This window comes from Aythya fuligula, chromosome 4 (genome assembly GCF_009819795.1).
Source record: "Aythya fuligula isolate bAytFul2 chromosome 4, bAytFul2.pri, whole genome shotgun sequence".
In the NCBI taxonomy this organism is placed as follows: Eukaryota; Metazoa; Chordata; class Aves; order Anseriformes; family Anatidae; genus Aythya; species Aythya fuligula.
This window is the reverse complement of record NC_045562.1, coordinates 42,157,874-42,179,278: the sequence shown is the minus strand read 5'-3', so window position 1 is coordinate 42,179,278 and position 21,405 is coordinate 42,157,874. Positions and strand designations below refer to the sequence as shown.

The 21,405-nt window shown below is 37.8% G+C and overlaps 1 protein-coding gene across 1 annotated transcript in view; it reads left to right on the top strand.

Moving 5' to 3' along the window:
- Positions 1-21,405, top strand: part of FAT4 (FAT atypical cadherin 4) — a 142,070-nt gene that overhangs the window by 73,861 nt on the left and 46,804 nt on the right. Inside the window, exons 3-6 of the mRNA XM_032186777.1 lie at positions 1,625-1,886; positions 4,467-4,817; positions 9,072-9,994; positions 10,744-10,918. Of these exons, the coding sequence (XP_032042668.1) occupies positions 1,625-1,886; positions 4,467-4,817; positions 9,072-9,994; positions 10,744-10,918 (1,711 nt within the window). The remainder of the gene's footprint in view (positions 1-1,624; positions 1,887-4,466; positions 4,818-9,071; positions 9,995-10,743; positions 10,919-21,405) is intronic.

The window sequence follows — 21,405 nt, the reverse complement described above, 5'->3', positions numbered from 1 at the left end:
TGCTTTCCTTCTCACCTAATTGATGTAAAGTTACTAATTTGATTAGGCCAGAATCACATGTAGCTGCTGTTTTAGCTGTGCTCTGTTAGGAGAAGGCTGCCTAGTAAAACAAATTGTGGAGAAACTTGGTCACCTATGAAATCTTAAATTATTATCAGCTGTTTTTGTTAAGCCACACAATAACAGGAAAATGAATTACATACCCCAGGTACACCTGAGCACACAGAGTCTGTGTACACTGAAGCTCTGCGTGCAGCTGTCAGAGGCTGGGCACCTGGAGAAGGGTGTTTTCTTTTGAAATTTCATTTTATCAGTTAGCTCAATCCAGCTCTTTGAAACAAAACTCCAGAGAAAAGGTTTGGCACGAGGTGCTATCGTAAGGCCAGATAACTAATGCTTTCCTCTCATCTCACAGGTATAAGTGAGTATTTATCTCCCTTAATTTGCTTTTTTAGGCAAGAATGTTTGAAACAGCTGTAATTTCTTTCTCCCTGATCTCTTTGATTGGGGTGGTATGTGGTGCCCAAACAGAAGGCGTGGGGGAAATGGCCAGCCGCAGCATTAGTTGCTCACCAAAACACACTGCTGGGCATCACCAGCATGTGGAGCACAAGTGCGCCACTCCAGAGGCTGCCAAATGCCAAACCTTCAGTGCCTATTTCTGATGGGGTGGGGCCAAGGCAAAACACATCGTGTCACTATGTTAGTTAGAGGTTTTTTTTTGTTTGTTTGTTTTTTTTCCCAGAGTTTTAATTTCAACCTTTAAGGAAAAAGAAAAAAAATGATTTTTCTGTGTAAAATTACTTTTCCTTCATTTTCTTTTTAACCAAAATGCTCAAAGTGCACATGTATCCCTTTTTTTCCCCCTTTATTTCATTTATTTTTTTTCCACAAGGTCAAATGAGATATTTTGTTCAACCCCCAAAGCTAATGTTTTTGGCTTCCAGGGACTGGCAGCACAACCCAAGAGATGAGAACTGTGATTTCAGTGACACATGACTTGTCACTTCAGGGCTGCTTATTCACGGGGATGAATGCATTTCCTTGCATAAATTGACCTTTTGGGGGCTGCTGTATGACACCTGTGCAGTCATTGCTCCCATGAGTTTCTCCTGACCAGAACCTGGTGGAGCTGGTGCTTGGCTCCCTCTTTTTCATGCCTCCCTGTCTTCCTCCTTCCACACCCCACCTCCTGTGACTGAAGGAGGGCAGAGTTGTGCCCACTGGCAACAGGCTCATTTAATTTCACCTTCCAATTTAAAAGAAGAATAAACACTAGTCACTGGTAGAGGAAAGGTGTAGCATTGCCTGCTGATGCTGGCTTGAGGTTAAAACAGGTATTAGAGCTTTGTGGTCTTGGTTGGATGAAACCCTTTTATGAACAGTGGAGCAAAAACTGTCCGAACAATCTCGTCATTTCACGTCTCATAAATAAAAACTGTGTGCGTAGGCATCTGTATTGGGGGACTGAAGCTGAGACTGGGCAGGAAGGCTGTTTATTAAAGGAAACTGTTCTGAAAATTTTCGCCAAGTGCAGTTACTGGAACGGTTCTTGCCTTACTGAAAGTTACGATGTGGTTTTCCTGGCAAATAACTTGATTTGACCACTTCTGTTTTTGCTTAGGGAGCCAATGCCCTTGTCACATACACTATTATCAGCGGTGCAGATGATAGCTTCCACATTGACCCTGAGTCAGGAGACCTGATAGCCACCAAGCGCCTGGACCGAGAGCGCCGTTCCAAGTACTCCTTGCTGGTTCGTGCTGATGATGGCCTGCAGTCCTCAGACATGAGAATAAACATCACTGTCAGTGACGTTAATGACCATATCCCCAAGTTCTCCAAACCAGTGTATTCCTTTGATATCCCGGAAGATACCACCCCAGGTAAATAGGAAATGACCCTAAAACTGACTGAAATTTTCTTTTCATCCATCCAGAGGGACTTGAGAAGGAGAAAGAAAACCTCTCTGACTAGTCCAGGAGGCAGCAGTGGTCAAAGGCATCTCTCAGATGGGATGGAGAGACAGAGAGAATCGCATCATGCTGAAAGTCTGCTTGCTAGCAAATCAGTATCACTGGTGCAGTACAATAGGGTAACATTTATTTTGGGGAAATAGAGAAATAGTTGCCACTCAAAACAAAACAAAAAAAAAAAAAATAAAAGCCAACAACACAAAAACAAACCTTAGTTCCTAGATGCAGAACAGGAATTATGCCTGTATGACAGTGGAAACCTCTGAGTGCTACTATTAAAACAAACAAACAAACAAAACAAAGCAAAAACAGGAAAGTAATAGAGGGAAAAACTTACAGAATGGAAACAATATACTCTTACGGAAAAGATGCAGAGTTGATGCGAGTATTGAATGCATTGCAGATAGGATCACAAAATTGGTTGCCATTGAGCTGCTGATATTTTATACATTGATTTCTCAATAGTATTTCTGACACACACTCAGTTACTAATCCTAACATCATATTTTCTTAATATCGTCTTTGACTCCTACTTTTGACGACTTTTTGTACAAAATGTGACCTTTAGATAATTAATTCCTAGATTCCTAGAATTAACTGCAAACCTTCTGAGTTGCTCTTTTCCTCTTTTAAAACTTGTTTCATTTGTGATAGTGGTTTGGTGTTTACAGGTTAGGTTTTAAGCTAGAAACTATTTAGACCAACTAACCAAACAACAACAAAAACTTTTCAAAGCTGTGCTATATATTGTGGGTCAAGATGAGAAATGAATATTTCTCTCAATAAATAGTTTCCAGTATTCTATACAGAGTGCTTTCATAAAAGCAGTATCTGCTTTATTAGTTACTGAAGCATCTTAGAAACTTTTTCTAAAACATAAACAAACAAAGGAGATGTAAATTACATAGTGATAGCTTTGAAGCTTTTATTAGGGCTTAGACTCATGAGTGTGGGAGGCTCAGCTTGGGACAACGGAGATTACCCCCATGCCTCCAGCTTCTGCGCTCTGTCCCACAGTGACAGTTCCAAAATTCAGTGGTGTTTTACGTTAAAGCAGTATACTGTAGTCAGCTGTGCTTCAGGAATTTGGAAGTAATCGAGACAAGACATCTGCGTAGCATTGGGCAGTTTGGTTGCTGATCCCCAGCTATGCTATTCTCTCTTGCCAGTCCTAGTCCTGAGGCTCAGTCTGTTTTAGCAGGAATAACCCTGTAAATGGCGAGCATATTTCCCTCCCTGTTGAGACAAAGCTTCTCTCCTTAATTGCGTATGTGGGGTATAGATCTGTGCCTTATACTGGGCTTAGTGGTGGCAGGCCAGTTGTGTGAAGTCATGCAGAAGGAAGAAACAGTGTGAGGTTTCCCCTCTGAGAGTCTGCTTTCTATCCCAGAGGGTATGCGCAGTGAGTATTCCCCTTCCACTTGCAGCCCAGCAGCTGTGGTTGCAAGTTGCACCTTCCTGGGGCCTCAAAGAGGGTCCTTGCTGTGTTTCCCTACCCCTGTGTGCTGCACAGAGGTTAGCACTGCTCTGATCCTTCTTTGCTGCAGGCCCGCGAGAGGGTTGGTGATCCGATCCGGCTTAGGAACAGCCCTTTTTGCCAATTAGCATGCAATCAGAAATGTTAAAGCATTAGGTAATCAAATGTATGGAAAAGATACCAGAATATTCAGCTAGATTAAACAGAATTGTAGCACTATTCTTCATCCTGATGATAAGCAATTTTTGTTGTCACATTGCTCAAAAATAATTAACTGTGCTAGAGCAAATGTAATTCATCTGGTTCCAGGAAAAAGAAGTTAAATGATTAACTTTCTTGGAAATGAGCTGATCTTAATTATAGTTAGTATTCAATATACTAAAAACTGACACTGAATTTCCAAACTTTAGTAAGATAGGTCAGTCATGTGAATGCAGCTATGCAGAAACGAAAACAATGGCACAAATTCATAAGGAGTTGAATTTCAAAAAACATTGAAGAATGAACCCCTATAAGGTTTCTGGCTTTCTAACCGCAGTTACCCTGCTAAGGCACTTTTTTTCAAAAAGTAGGGCTGGGATTTTTGGTGTGAGTACTGACATTTCAGTTTTCTGCATTTAATAAGAAGTATATAGAAGGTTTCAGAACTTGTGTTTGTCTGTGGAGAGAAAAAGGTCCTTTGAATAGCAGAAAGAAAATACAGAAAAGGAGAACAGCTATTTTTGCCCCAGCTGGTATCTGGAACTGCTCCCATTTAAAGATAAAACCAAATATTGCTGACCATTTCTTGGTGTATTTTTTTTAGTTGCCATTGAAAATAAACATCATACTGAATATTGTTCCTCTCAGCGTTGAAAAAGCTGTCACAAAATTTAGGCATACAATTCTGAGGCTTGAATGTTTACCAACCGACACCTTTTGTTCTACAGAAATGCTTGTTAATGAGCACCCCGTGCCCACGTTGGTGACGTGCCTTTTGTGAGTGACTTGTTTTGCACTCTTATGCTGTGCAGGTTCATTAGTGGCAGCCATCCTAGCCACAGATGATGACTCCGGTATAAATGGAGAAATCACCTACACTGTAAGTGAAGATGATGAAGAGGGTACGTTCTTCCTGAACCCCGTTACTGGAGTCTTCAACCTGACTCGTGTATTGGACTACGAAGTGCAGCAGTATTATATTCTGACCGTCCGTGCAGAAGATGGAGGAGGCCAATCTACTACCATCAGAGTGTACTTCAACATATTGGACATAAATGATAACCCGCCAGTATTCAGCATGGCTTCATACAGTACGTCTTTGATGGAGAACCTGTCTCCTGGGTCTGCTATTCTCAACTTCAGTGTCACAGATGCAGATGATGGTAGGCTTTTCCTTATATTCTGATGATAAATGCATATTTCATGTTAGCAGTGTATTAGCAGATCAAGTAGAAAGGGCAAATTAGGGCTATCCTTAGGACGCCATTGTGTGCTTACAATTACTGCATGCTGTGTAAGTAGAGGTAATTTTCCTCATATTTCACATCAGGTTTAGGAGGGTGGCTTCATATTGCTGTTGTGGCAATGAATTGCAGAGAAGCTGTGTTTTATCTAGAGCAAGTTTCAAGAATTAAGCACCAGCAGACAAATTATGGTGTTCAGGTTGCACATTTAAATAAGACCTAAATGTGCTTTCAGGTTTGTTTTTTATTTAATTTCCTGAACTGTACTATAATTTATAAGTATATCATTAAGAGGATTGTGATCTACAGGGTATGGATAGCAGAGTTTAAAAACTGACTAAAAGAGATCATGGGAAATTTTCTCTTTAAAATAAGCTTTAATTTGGGGATTATTTATGACATCTAGAAGGTGTTAATGTGTTGGAGTGCTAAAGATACGATCTTTATAGCTTGCTTAAGCATTTTGCCATATAATTTATGCCCAAACAAGAATAATTGCAGAATATGGTCATAAAATACATAAAAGTGATTCCGTAACATACTGCATATTAAGTGTCCATAGACATTACTCAGAGTGACTTAATACAAAGTTATTTATAGCACTCACACTGACTTACAGGTGAAGGATATTTTGTGACAAATTAAGCAAACTTTTCTCTCAACTGGAGGCTCAGGAAACCCTGTAATGTCTTATACTGAAATGTGGGCTTCAAGAACAAAGCATATACATGCTTCAAGGAACCCCAGTTTATGTATGTATAACAACAGAGCTCATCAAGATTGTTCAGTGAAACATTTTTTTCCTCAGGAAATGCTTTGTTCAAACTCGGACATTTTTGTGGGAACATTCAAGTGCTGATGGATAGTGCATTCAGTGATAAAGGGTTGTACAACTATTTTTGAGATCAAACTGAGAAAGTGAGAGAGAGAAGTTTCCATAAGATAAGCCAGCAAACTAGAAATTAGACCTTCATGATATTGGCTGTTCTTGTATGGATCTCTTCTTCATCACTCTTGTCAAAGATTTATTTTTTTGTAAGCTAACTATATATTGGAGGAGGAATTTGTACTTGCATCTACATATACAGGGAAGTTATTGCTCCTTCAGGCATGTAGAGAAATGGGTTTGTGTCTCATCTATCCCCTCTTATAGATTGTCTTTTCCTCTCCGAATATTTTTGACTTCATCACAATATAAAGTGGGTAGAAAATGAAGAAGGAAAAAAACAACTGCAAACCCTAACAACCAAACAAGGAAAAAGAAAAAGTTTTAAAAAATTAGGATTATGATGCTTGGCTTCAAACATTTTTGACAGTTAATTTCACTTAGCCATTATGGGTCTGTTTTCCTTTTTTCTTGCACCTCATACATTATTTTCCATCTGCATGCAATGGATGTGATCTGTCATAGCACTGACGTATCATTTTACATTCATCATGCACTCAATTAGGAAGGAAGTAAATGAGCATTTGAGGAGCAATGCCATGAAAAGTAAGACAGATATCTTGCCTCTTACGTTTTCTGTCACACTGACTTTTCTAACAGGCTGGATTTAAAATTTAATAGGGCAGAAATTTCATTCCAAGAACATGCCAGGCTGAACTGCAACCCCAACAGAACTGCAACTTTAGCAAATGTGGTCATCTATTTATGTTTTTGTTTGAAGCCCCAAACCTTTTATCCTGTGTTTTCTTGAATTTATCTGGAGTACAGAAATAACCAGTATTATACTGCACTGCATGTGATTCAGACAGTGCATACAAATATGATTTCATTGATTATGTTACATGATCCCCAAATAGCTCTGAAAACACATTGTTTCCTAATGAGATATACCTGTTGCTTTAGGATAAACACTGATGAACAAATTCACTGTGATTGTGAAACAGCTTCCACTGTCATTTTCTTGTTTGACACACCACTGGGATTTATGTCAGCTTGAACCATACAAATCCATAGTAAACATCAGCTCATCTACAGAACAATAAATGACTCGGTTTCCTTAGATACATTCATTTTGAGACTCATATATTTATATATATATATATATTTCCATATGTAATTAACAGAAAAATCAGTGTTTCTTCTTGGGACAAAGCACACATGTCAGTTTGTTAAAATTTTTCTGATGGCAAAAGCTGTCAAATTTCCCTTTTAGACTAGGAAGTGAGACTCTATAGCATACCTGTAGACTATAGGTATTTTTATTTATGGAAAATAAATAAAAAAGTAGGATTTTTTTTTTTGTCTCATTAAATAAAGAAAAATAGAAACAAGATCTTTAAAAGACCATCATGGAAACTGGTGGCTTCATGTCTGAGCTGTTACTCAGAGTTTTACTGTATTAACACTGGAATGAAATAAGCCTAAACCTAAGAAAAGAGGATGCCCCTACATTCACCATAAGAAAAATCCAGCTCCTAACCTGGAGAGAGAGGGTGGATGAGGTACATAATTCCAGATTTGTGTGCTGTTTGAAACAGAATAGTTCAAGTGGCAGTCCCAGCTCCAGTGATATTTAGGAAAATCTCCTTCTGCTTCAGGAGAACCACAATTTAATCTATATAAACATTAGCAATGTTAAGACCTATGAGAATACAGGACAAGGAATGAGAAGTTACATGGAGGTGAGATAAAGAATAAGTAGTAAATTTAGTAGGAATACACCACCATAGAATACAATGAAAAAAATGTATTTAAAAATAGTAAAAAAAAAATTTTATTCTTTAAGATCTAATTCCTACCCATTTCCAAAGTCAGTCGTCAAAATCTTGAATTGCCAGAAAGTACTTTACTGAAATCAAAGACTTCTATAATTGATCATTTTAAAGTACAACTGAACAAAAAATAGAATAGTACTACATTTTCACAGTAATTCACTTGGTCAAAGTAACATAGAAACACTAATATCTGGCATACAAGTGTATTTTTTTTAAATTGTATTAAAATATTTTGTCTTTCATGTTTGGTTCTATTTACTTTTTAATTAAGTTTCTACAAGAGAAGAAGAGAAAGATGCCGATTAGAGTAGCCACTCTAAAAGGCAAGTAGGACTAGAGTTCCCAAGTCTGAGCTTAGTAAACACCATTGATTAAAAAATCAAATACAGGGGTAATTTTGATACCTAAACAGTTCAGTTGGAGGGAAAAGAGCTCCTGAGTAAAAATGACTAAATGCACAATGAAGTAATCAGCTGCTTAATCAGGTGGCTTGGTTTCTTTGCAAGAAAACGTGAGTTTGAGGGGTAAATGAGTAGTGAACATTTTGTTAATCTGCTAATCATAAATCACATTTTTCATGACCCAAAACAAGAAGAAAAAATCAAAATTAATTAAAATATTAATAACATGAATGTATACTATATTTAAAAGTGTGTATATATGTAATATATAATTTTTTTGACTGTATGGCATATTTAGGGACATTTTGTAGCCTTGTCAAGACTCACAATGCATTTCCCTTACCAAAATTATAAATCACTCCCTGACCATAATTGCTAGTTATGTTTCAGTCATAAGATGAAGGCTGTTCATCTGGTATTTTTGAACACTATTCCATGTATGGTAAGCATACCTCTCCACTGTATTCACTCTTGGCCTGCTCCATCGAGGCATGGCAGTTTCTGGTTTTTTGTTTGTTTTTAATTGGGTGGAAGAATTCATAAAATAATTAAATCAATGATAACTTTGTAGCCTAGAAATGGGAAGAAAGGAGCAAAAAGACTGTTCTGTAAGAAGCAGAGCTTTTGGGGCTTGGTTTCTGAAAGAAAACACTTTAAATCCTTTGTCCATAACCATCATAGATGGAACAAAGTACACATGTTCTCACCACGTGGCTCCTGCTGAAAGAAGTACAGAGACAAGCTCTGATGGCCATTCCCTCAGTGGGCTCTAGTAGGGCACTAATTAGTGCCCTAATTAGTTCCCTCTAATTAGCAACATCCTTCCCTGTCTCTCTTCAACTCATGTCAGAATTTAATTATTTCAAAGGCTTCTGTTCCACCATGAAACTCGCCTGAAATTAGCTGATGGATTCAAAAATGATGATGGGGAAGCTGAACAGGCAGCATGATCATATAATCCTTATTTAGATAGGAAATGAGGCTAGAAACATTTATATCTAGTTCAGTGAAATTAAATCATGCTCTTACCTTTTTTCTCCCACTCCACCAGGCCCCAACTCGCAGCTGTCCTTCAGCATCACCTCTGGGGACAGCGCAGGACATTTTGGCATCGACAGCAGCGGGGTGCTGAGCATCCAACAGCCTCTGGATCGGGAAAGCCAGTCTTTCTATAACCTTGTCGTGCAAGTCCATGACATGGCCCCTCTTCCGGCCTCCAGGTACACAAGCACAGCCCAGGTTTCAATTATTCTGCTAGACGTGAACGACAGCCCACCCAGCTTTATCTCTCCGAAGCTGACCTACATCCCAGAGAACACGCCGATAGATACGGTTGTGTTCAAAGCACAGGCAACTGACCCTGACAGCGGTCCAAACAGCTACATTGAGTACAGTCTGCTTAGGCCTTTGGGAAACAAATTCAGCATTGGCACTATCGATGGGGAAGTCAGGCTAACTGGGGAGCTTGACAGAGAAGCTGTGTCCAACTACACATTGACCGTGGTGGCTACAGACAAGGGTCAGCCATCCCTTTCTTCATCTACAGATGTGGTAGTTATAGTCCTCGACATTAATGATAACAACCCCCTTTTTGCACAAAAGCTTTATAAAGTAGAGGTGGGAGAAAATACTTTAACGGGGACAGATTTAATCCAGGTGCTTGCTACCGATGGAGATGAGGGTACAAACGGGCAAGTCCGCTATGCCATCGTGAGTGGAGATACCAATAATGAGTTTCGCATCGACTCTGTGACGGGAGTGATAACAGTTGCTAAGCCTTTGGACAGAGAGAAGAAGCCCTCCTATACATTGACTGTTCAATCCTCCGATCGTGGAAGCAGCCCAAGGACTGACACCACAGCAGTCAATATTATTCTGAAGGATGTCAATGATTATGTTCCCACATTTGAGCTTTCTCCATACTCTGTGAATGTCCCTGAGAATTTAGAGACACTTCCCAAAGTCATTCTTCAGGTGAGTACGTTCAACAAATAAATATGTGTTTGCTACAATTATTAGTGAGCCCTACGATATGTTGTTAATATGTAGTGTCTTTCCTCCACAATTAAAAAAAAATAAAATAAAAAATTGAAAAGTTCTCTTTTGGCTGTAATCTAATATGAATTGTTTGTTGTTTTGTTTTCCTTTTTGTTTGTTAGTTGTTTTTTACCAAAATTTTATATTAGGCTTTGAAGGGTCTTTTTGCGTCATTTTTTTCACCTGACCTATCTTCCTATGTACACTGGGACTTTAAGAGTTTAGTATATTCCCTCATCTCAGGCTCAACTTTGATGCAACAGGTCTCTCAATCTGATCATTGCCTACATAGGATGAGGCTCTGATCCAAATGTTGAAAGAGCACTAAATGGATTCAGACGGCAGGACATGCAGTGCTTTCTTTGATACTCAGCCCAGCCTATACCAAATCATCTGCGGTTTTCACTATATCCCAACGCAGCCTTTACTATGTTTATGCTAGAGAAAAATAAGTAATTAACTATTTAAAAATTTTCAAACAACGCTTTTGAGTCCATCACCACTGTGTTAAGTCATTTTACAATTACAGCTAGTTTATAATAGCCCTTAAGGCACTGGGTTTAAATCAGTCCATTAATTTGGATTAATGTCATAGAGAATACTTTTTCCTTCCCAATAAAATTGTACAGACCCTGCATTTACCAGATACTGATATTTCTCCCCATATCTTTGTGTTGCTATTGTAGGTTGTAGCAAGGGACGATGATCAAGGCCTAAACAGCAAGCTTACCTATGTTCTCGTGGGTGGAAATGAAGAAGGAGCCTTTATTCTCTCAGCCAGTGGAGAGCTCCGCTTGGTGCAGAGCCTGGACCGAGAAACGAAGGAGCAGTATGTTTTACTCATCACCGCTGCTGATTCAGGTAAAATGTGCAATCTCTTCTGGTTAAATCTTGTATCACTTGAAAACGTTGTGTTCTGGGTGTAAAAGAAATACTTTTATGGTGGTCTGAAATTTTACTGCATGGAGATTTGTACCCAAGTTTCAGTTTAGGTCTCTGGGGTGAAATCTGGGCTCATATGTTGTCAAAGGGAGTTCAGTTTCTGGAAGTCAGGATTTTATCCTTATGTCTAGTTGCACGATATTAGGACTCACTACAGCTTTAGGCGGGTTGGTTTATTTTCCCCCATAGTAGTAAGTGATCCTATGTGGGTCATGACAGCTTCATGAACGGCAATGAAAAACTGTATAACGTTGTCGTTGGAAATGTGCAGACAGGTCAAATCAATGGCCAGAAAACAGCTATGGACTACTCAGTTAATCTTACTGAAATGTTACCCCTGAAAAGTAATGACAATTTAGATTTCAGCATTTTAATTTTCTGCTTTGCTCAGCATCCAGTCTTACGTTTGCTCCAAAATCCCTAATGTATACTAAGTTCCCTCAGTTTAAAACACAGACATGAATTCTTGTTATGAAGATTAATCACATTTTTACTTTAGGTGTCTGAGCATAAAATTTTGGTTGCAGATTTGGGTATGAATATTAGTAACAAAGACATTCTTCATCATATTCTGGACTGATCTCCAGTCCCCCAGAGTCTGATGGGATGTAATTTATTGCAGAATATGTTCTTACTTTCTAATAATAAAAATAGAAGCAATCCTAACTTGTTGACAAGTTGATGCAATTTTGTTTTCTGCCATATTGTGTGCAGGATCTTATGTCAGTGACAGTATCTATGGCTTATATTTTCCTATTGCAGCAGTGCTCAGGTATTTCACAGTCTGGGCACAGCTGAAGCTGTGAAACACAGTTTTAGGACTTGACGTATCATTTGTCTTTTACTTTGGCTAGATATGCTATATTGCATTGTATTTTTACACTGGCTTTCCAGTGTAAAGTATAGCTGCAAAGTGCTCACTTGTGAGTTGTATGTGCTTGGGCTTGAATATCCTTTTGTTCCTTCAGAAGCTGAGGCTGGATATAAGAGAAATCAGATCCTTGATGCCTGTTTACTGTCCCAGTCCAAGTTAGCAGGACTGGGCATCTATTAGGACCCTATAAAACATAGCCCTACACAAAAAATACATGATGTCTGAACTGATAAGGGATGTGTCAAGTGGCAAACAATTATTACTCTTCCCAGAAAAAGGAGCAAGAAATCTGTTTCACCCTATGCCTAGTACCATGTATAAGCCAAAAGTTTGACAATAGCATAATCTTTTCCTAAACTCTGGTTACTAAAAAATATGAAATCCCCCCCAAAATTAACCCAACCATAGCAAATGAAAATATTTATTTGGGTTGGGAGACATCTGAGTTTCAACTAGTCCAGAGGAGATTTTAGTTCATGAAGTGTTCATCGGGCCTTTGCCTTAAGTAGCTGACAAGAATAGCAGCATATTTCATCAGTTCCTATGTTTAAAAACACAGGTATTATGCTGATTAGGAATAATTTGAATATTTTTTATATAAAATAATAGCTATGTTATCATAATGCTAAATCACAAGATATTACTCCCTCTTGTCAATATTAAAAGATGCTAGCAAAAGTGTTCAGAAACAGTTGCTAAATAGTAACTTAAATTTAACTGTTTTAGAGTATTTGCTTTATTTAAATATTTAATTAAAACAATTAATTAATTATAAGTAATAATTAAAATAATTAATATTTAATTAATTAATTATATAAAATTAAATATTAGATAGAGTATGTTATCTAGAGTAGCAAAAGTTTACAACCTGACTAATGCATAGGCTTTATATGACTTGCTATATTTTTTTACCAACCCTGTGAATAAAGTTAGACGGTAACTTTTGATCAGACTGGAGACATACCCTAAATTCATACTATCAAAGAAAGCATTTAAAACTGTTAGTTATGATTTATCTAAACTAAAGCACCACGGAAAATCTCATGGTCCTGTAGAAGTCAATGCCAAAACATCCCTTTATTTCATGGAAGCAGGTTGTGGACCACAGTTATAACAGGTACTCTGAGTGCTCTAAATATATTACATACTGAGGAAACTCTATGGGATCTCTGTTATGTTTAAATTAGTCATACTGAGTTCAGCAGTCTATGTGGTAAAGAACACTCTGGCATATAATTCGTTTGAGGCCTCTTAAGGAGTGAGGTTGTCACAATAAGGTGGAACAAACGGACCAAGCTACAGACTCTGAGATCTCTGTCTAGCTGTGTCTCAAATTTTATATTACTATATATTACATTATCTTATGTCAAATGTACATGCACTACCGTGGACATTTGGCAGCCAAGTTAGAAAAATATTATGGAGGAGGAAGCCTCTTTTAAAACGAGTTGTAGCTTATCAGAAGAAGAATGTATTACTTTAAAATATACAAGGTGTTTTAAAAGCTACCAGTATGGGTTTGTGATGGATTTCCAGGTGCTAACATACTGACCTTTGCTAGTTGGTGCATTCATTAAATAAGGTAGTTCTGGCTGTACTACCAAAATTATAGCAGTCACACTATCGTGAAATGTGTCAGAAAAGTGTTTTAAATATTACATTCTTGAGCAGCTGATAAACATTTATAGAAAATATTCTCACAGGCATGTCCAGTTCTTTGCCTAATGTAATTATTTCTTTCTAATATCTTAGCTTGAATTTGTTAGGTAATGCTTCTGTTCCTAGACAGCAGAATCCTACATAGAGTAAATTCAGTGAGAAACACACATACAGAACTGTTCTCCTCTATAGGAAAGCAGTGCCTGCCAAAATGTTGAAGAAGGCAGGCGTGTCTGAATTCATCCACATCTGTATTATCTCCGAAAATAAATCAAGGGAAAGGTATTCTACTTTGCACTTTGAGTATGGCTTTTATTAGCTGTAATAAACAGTCTTTCTGGTTGCCTTTAGCAGCCCAAGCAACAGGCTTGCCCATAGATGGTGCCTCTTATTTAGTTTTATTTTTTTCTAGATAAAAATTGTGGTAGACATCCAGATGCAGTTAGCTCTGGAAATGTCTGGGTAGTACATCAAGGGCAAAATTCTTCGTCCAGCCCACTTCCCATTCTTTTTAGGATCTACATCTCAATTTTTATATGCTGCACTGGCTAATTTAAAACATTCAAGGATGATACCTTACTCCTATAGAAGTCTATGCCAATTCTTCCCTTTGTTTCAAAGAATCAGATGCAATACATGCTTAGAAGCAACTTTAGACGTAAGGACTGATGGATTCTCAACTTTTTGGATGTCTTCCTGATCTCCCTAAACATAAACAAGGATTTCTTACTTATGTTTATTATCAGTTCATCAGTTTGTGACTGTGGTTCTAATAGTTCTTTTATAATGTTTATGGAGAAGTTGATGGAAAAATTATTTTTATGTAGAGGTGTCAGTCTAATATATTGAAAACAATCGATGGTCTCTCTACAAGGCATAGACACTTTGCTCATGCACATTGCTTCACCCCGTACCTTATGGGTTTTGTAACACATACTGGTGGGATGTACCCTGAGTCTATTTGTAGCAGATGGAGGATTACGACATGGCAAAGCATCAGCCCTCATATGTGAAGCATGAGCTAGCTAGCAGGGCTGCGTGGGATCGGGTGCCTGTGCTAGCCTCTAGGCTTCAAAATGCCGTGCAGGCATGCTCTCCTGGAGCCTGGATTTTGGTCCAGGACATATGAGAAGAGTTCATGAGTTACTGAGTATTAAGAGTTGAGCCGAGCCGCTCATAAGAGTTTTGGGCAGGTGAGACAGGGAATGCTGTCATGACAGCTTGCACCAGTGATGGGAATTGGGCACTTGTCGGAAAAATGCTTTCCCAAGGATTATTCTCAGACCAGAAGCGAGTGTCATGATCTATGTATCGTCCTGGCTCTGATCCAGCTATTCCTTGACCTGCTGTCCTCCACCTAGTCCTCTAGGTAGATCTTGGGTCTACAGAGTTTTCCCTTTCCCCTGGGGGAGGGCAAAGACTGATGAAATGTTTTCAGGTGCTTAGATGAGTGTGGCAGATGACACAGTGAGTTGTGGCCACACAGTCTGCTTCATGCCCAGTTTCCATGACACAGCCTGCACAAAGGTTCATGATTTCAGCCTCTTCCCTCACTTTTGCATTTCCACCTTACTGCTTGGTATCAGGAGACTTCTGCTCTAAGCAGTAGGGTTTTACAGAGAGGCACAAGGCATCTTCCGGAGCTGTACACCTGTGGCTTTGTTTGAGAAATAAAACATAATTCAACCTCAAAGTTCACCCATCCCAATTTAGAGCCCCTCTTGCAGCACAAGCTGTAGACCAGAGTGTGTGAATTATAAATACAATGACAAGCAAAATGATGGACTGTGGAATAACACGATAGTGTTTAAATTGCACATGCTCCCCCAAAATATCTGCTAACATAAACGCCAAGAAACCTACGTGCAGCTATTTGAATGTGTCTTTACAGGACTGTTTCTACCATATAAATCATTTGTTTCGCTTAGCTCTACCCTTCTTCGTGGCAAAATGGTTGGGAAAAGAGACTTTCTAAATTATTTTTTTCACCCCATCTGGTGGGGACACAGCAATGGGTAAACATTCAGTCCTGGCAGCGTGACAAGGACTGGTGAAGCTGCTTTTATCATCCGGGGCTTTAACTCTTTGAGCCATTTTCTGGAGAAAATGTTAGCATTCCAACAGTCCTCCTCCTTTTATGTATTGGTCACAGGGAGGTAGAGTAGCACATCTGGAAACCTGCTAGCTGCCCAGGACTACTGTTTAAATAAACTGCAACCAGCATATCTGTTTTGGTTGAACAGAACGGCATGTTGCCACAATAAAACCAAAATCACAGTGTGATGTTTCTAATTAGCTGCGTTGCTGTATGTTTTTTAATTATTTTGTTAAATAACCTATTTACTGATTTAGATGATAGTTCTAAAAGAAATAAATCAGTGGACTGATAAATATATTTAGTTAGCTGATCGTCGTATACCTCGCTGGCCTGTGGAAAAAAAACAACCATATGTTTTTTCTTTACAAAATGTTGGCCCTCAACTTATGCATTCTTTCCTTCAAGAATGCAGGAGGGCAACCAAACATAGAGGTTATATCCTTCTCAGGAATTCTCATTTGACATATGCTTTTGGTTCTCTTCAATCTTAAAATCAAATTAAATCTGACAATGCAGTTGTATTGTTCTTCTCACTCTTTCGTTTGACACATTTTGAAGTATTTCCTGGTTTGGGGTGACAAGTAAAGGATGACTGTATTTTCAAATTAGAAAAACTTCAGCCTCTTTATTTCCTAGTAATAGTAAGAAAGAGTCTCAAGGGTTAACATTTTGTGAGATTTATATGACAGGGCTTAAAGACATTTATACTCATCCTGTTTTCTTAGCATACACTGTGTTTCTACTTAACAGGCAGTCTGCAGTGTGAAAAGATGTTGCCTTAAAAGAGTGAGTTGTATTTTTAAAACAAATTAAACTATTTTTAAATCTTGGTGCTCTCAAAACAAACAAACAACTCAAAAATCTCCTTTAGAAGTGGCCTGTTTTCCATGTTTTTATATGTTACGTCTAAATATGCACATCACTTCGGCCATTGGTGAGCTAAATGAAGCTGACATATGCTTACCTTGGTGCTTAGCAGTTTACATAATGAATGCTCTCTTCTCTGCTCTGTTTTATGCTACAGCTGTTCCACAATGAATGTTGGTTTCTATCCCAGCCCCATTTATTTCCATGCTGTTAGGGAAGCTCTTCCTCAGGCCAATACTATCTACTTTGAGCCTGGTTTTGCTATTTTACTAGTTGCATTATTTTTACTATTATGCTACTGGTACTAAATCTATTGTTTTAGTAGTTTTGCATGATTTTTTTTTATTTCTTTATTTCTGAAGCACACTGGAGGACAACTGGCAGCAGTCTCATCAGGGAGTTTGCAGCATTTATTTTGTGTTGCCATCATCTAAAATCAGGAGAGAGGAAAATCAATAGCATCTTTTTTTACTTGTGGGAGGCTAATAGCAGGATCCTACCCTTTCTGAGAGCCTAGAAAGTCTTGGCAGTGTTTTAATTTTTCTCTAGAAGCCAACAGGCTCAGAAAGATGTTTAGGCAGCAGGAGTAAGGCAAAGTCAGTTGGATGTCCCCCAGGGAGTAATTGTCAAGGAAGAGAGTGTATTCATGTCTATACGATGTGACATATTTACTCCCCAGAGGAGATGAGGCTTTAGCCCATCCCTTCAGAGAACTGCCCTACAAGATGTGTAATCCAGCCCCAGAATACCATTTGAGGATTTTGGTCTTTTATTTCAAGTTAAACCTTCTTTATTAGATCAGTTTTTTTCAAAATAGTTCATCGAGAGTCTCTGGGCTAAATCCAAGTGTATGTGTTCCATAGGGTGGGGTGCAGGAGAGGTGTGTGTTCATATTGGCAAAGGGCTTAAGCTGGTCAGCACAAGCTAAAATACCTATGAAAAGAAGGAGAGTTACTTTTTCACTTAGGTTAAAATCACAGGCAGAAGAGATCTTTGAGATCAACTTCAGCTGATGGCGGATTTTATTTGGACAAGGCAAGCAGAGTTAGAAATGTGTGTTAACATGTTTATCCTCTTTAGTTCAGGCATACTTTTGCTACTTTTAGAAAAGTACTCAGTTAAGTACGTGCCTCTCCATTCAAACATTTCTTGTGTTGAGATTGTAGATAGAGAACCCAGCAAGTCATTGGCAGGTTTAGTTCAAATGAGATCATCTGTTTTTAGCTGAAGGTTGTTGAATGAACTGGTTTCCATTTCATTGTCTTCTGGTTTTGGTTGGGTTAGAGGTAATATACTTCTTTTGTTTCATCAAAAATAGTCGTGAGAATTCCCGTATCTATTAATGAATATAATTTGATGCCATGTAGAAAGAATGAATAATGAGTGTGGATGATGTTATTGCTTGCTCTATGAGGTTATTGCATTATAAATGAAGGAAAGAGGAATATTCTGTATTTCAGTGTTGTTAGTTATTATACAGGATTTCTTACCACAAAAATATTTATAAAATATTCTTGTATTTATTTGTAAAAATAACAGAGAAAATAAATAAATAAATAAATAAATAAATGGCTACAAATAACAGCTTTGCAAGGCATGTATGTGCCATGAAATGTGGAAGCTGGTTTCTGCTTCTTTTTAAAGGGTTTATTTAATAAAAGCATTTAGCATCATCTTTAACTCAGTATTGCAAATTTATCTGATTACTGACAGAAAATATTTAAAATTTTAACAATAAAAGTGTTGAACTACGGTAAACTGGGATCGACTGTACTATGTACTGTATTGTATGGAAGACATAGTTCAAAGAGTTCTTACCACTCAGTTTTTCAAATAGCTTATCTACTTAGTAGGGATGTTTCTTCTCCTTTATTTCCATCCATGCTTTTTTTTTTAGACAGCTTGCACTGCTGTGAAATACTTTTCTTGCTTTCATTGAAACACCATTATTTTCTCAAGTTCTTCAATTGTGTCTTGTTTTAGTTTCTTGAATGTCAGCCCATGTTCACAAAAGATTCATTGACACCTACTGTAATATGTAGCAAATGCAAATGGGATTCAAGCATGAAATGTTTATTCATAGGCCAAAGAAGATTAATACAAACTTTTTTTTTTAAGTTCCTTATTTGCTTTGTATTCTTTCCCTTGTTTTTCCCTTTCTCACTTTTTGCTTCTCTTGTCTGTCATGAATATATTTCACCTACCTTTGTGCTTCTACTGTGACCATGTTCCCAGTTCACATCTGGTTCCATTGGCAATGGTTTCCTTCTGCCACTGGTCAAACAGAAAGTACCACCGTGCTTTATGGATTTTGGATTACCAGCTTGACCAGCAGTCAATCCTGCTCAAATCAGCATGAAGTACATTAAACAAGCTAGATATTCTCTTGATCCTCGGTATCATCTCTTGTAGGATCTTAAGATCTACTTCTCTCAGCCCCACCACCATTGCAATACAATTTTATTATATATATGTTGGACTGGCATGTATATATGTCTGCTGATTACCAGTAAATGGTGGTGGATGTATAGAAGGGCAGTGATGAAAAAACGAGAATTGAACTTCGGAAATATGCCAAGGCAGTTTAATTTTCTTTGAGTTTTTCACAGTACAGGAAAAACATTGTGCATTGTTGATCCAAATGAATGCGAACAAGACTGTCAGACATTTAAGATGCCTTCAGTGTTTTCCTGGCTATTTTTTCTTTACTATTATTATTTCTTAAAATGTTGTTGCAGGTTAGAGGGGGAAAAAGTAGGTATATCTGTTTGAAGAAAAAAAAAAATAAAATTCATTTATATAAACTGGAAACCAAGCAAGAATATAATGTTTAATTTTTAGGATTTAGCAGTCAATAAAAAACTTCAAGGAAACAAGAGCTTTAGTTCAGTAATTCTGAGGTTGTTACACTCCTCTCATCTATTCATTCATCCATATTGCTATGATTAGCTCGGAACAAGAGTTGAAATGAAAATTAATGTAAAATGTTTGCCCTCCTGCTTACATCACTGTTATATGAAATCCTACTGCAAATGTGCTCAGTTTGCTGAATATAATTTGTTTTTCAAAACAGTAAGATAACAAAAGTAGTCACTATGCTATGGAAGGAAAAATTTTCAGCCTTTGATAAATACTAAGACTTTTCCAGTCATCATGATCTTAAACTATTTTCTAAATCAAATATAACACCTCACAAATTGAAAGTTTGCTAACTGATTCTTCAACAACAAATCTACAATTTCAGGAAGCTTTAATTACAAGGATAAAATCAGTAAAACATGCATATATGGCCAGAACACTTATCCTGCTGGTTAATCTTTGCTATTTATAAAGGGTGTTTTTAAAGCATAATTCAAAATCATGCATTACAGGAATTTCGCTGTGGGATATTCAAGAGTCACAAGCAGTCAAAAAATGACTTAGTCAGCAGTCCCTGCAGGAGCCAGCTTTTCTGTTTTTTCTGTTTACAGCAATAACTTATAATAAGGATAAGTAATTTGGTGGTTTTAAGAAATTTTTTTTTTTTAAATCCCAGTGCCTTTCTTTTAAGTTGTTCTTTAAATCTAGCTACAGTCACCAGAGGCCCTGGTAGTGTGTACCGTCATGCCTCCCCTTGGAGAACTGCGTGCACTGTGGAAACATGGAGGTGCACCCTAAAAGCAGTCCTGTACCAGTTTTTGTTAAAAGCATTATATTCAGTTGTGAGAAATTGGCCTTAAGGATTTTTCTTGTGAAACTTACTTGGAAGAAGGCACTTTTTTGCTCTGGAATTAAGTTCAGTTCTTGCAAAGAAACCTGTGGTAGCTTCATGGATCTTTTCTAGGCACCATCCCCAGTGAGTGACCTGTACCTTAGATGTTAACAGATTACAAGTGTTTGTCGAGGGTTGGAGGGTTGTACAGCACATGAGATAAATGGTTGTGGCTTTTGTGGAAGGCAAACAAAACTTGACAGCCACGAGTTGCTGCCATCTGCTTATATCAGAAGCCCAGCATCCATCTGCATTCTGCAACCAGAATCTTTCAGCCTTTCCTTCATCAATTTTAAAGTTTGCTAAACAAAAGTAGCAATGGGGGAAAAATGCTTAACTGAAGGAATATAACAGCTACTGTTTTTCAGCTGAATAAGTTATAAATTTATAATAATGTGGATGGGTGTAGAACGAGGTTGTTACATGGAACAGTTTGAAGTTGGGGCATACTGTACTTTTGGTTTATTGTGTAGGTTTTATTTTCAGTCTTTATTTCTGTTCTGCTGGGTCTGCTTCTGTAATAGCATTTTTTCTCTGTTGGTAAACAACTGCATGTAACTTGTTCTGATGAGCAGGTCAGAGGATAAGAGAAAGGAAAGGGGAAGATGTGTATACACTGAGGAACTTAAAACTGTGCACACAAGTCCCACTCTTTTGATAGTATAATCAGCTATCAAGTAGCTGAATAGTATATTGCAGTTCAGTGTTGCCCCTTTTGTGAAACTGCAAAGCTTAGAGAATCCATAGAGTGCAGTTATTCAAATAGGCAATTATCAAAATGTAAAAATTGTGTGGATAGAAAGAGTTGAGGAAGCCCGTAATGCATCATTATTTGGGACACGGATTTCTTTTTCATAGAGATAAAGATGGTGTCAAAACATTCCTGAGGATGTGTGTGCACATGTATGTATCTAAGTGGGGCTGAACTTGTAATTGCATGAAAGAGCCTGTACTCTGTCTTGTGAAGATATATAAAAAATATATTTGATGACTTGAAATGATGGATGTATTCACAAATTTATGTCTGTTTGTTCCCAGCTTCTTTAGTCTAGGAGGATGAAGGAAGATGTTAAGATTTCTAATATCTGATGCAGTAATGGAAAGTCTCTTTTTCTCATTGGGTGATGCTAGCAGACATACAGAGCTACCCCAGCAGC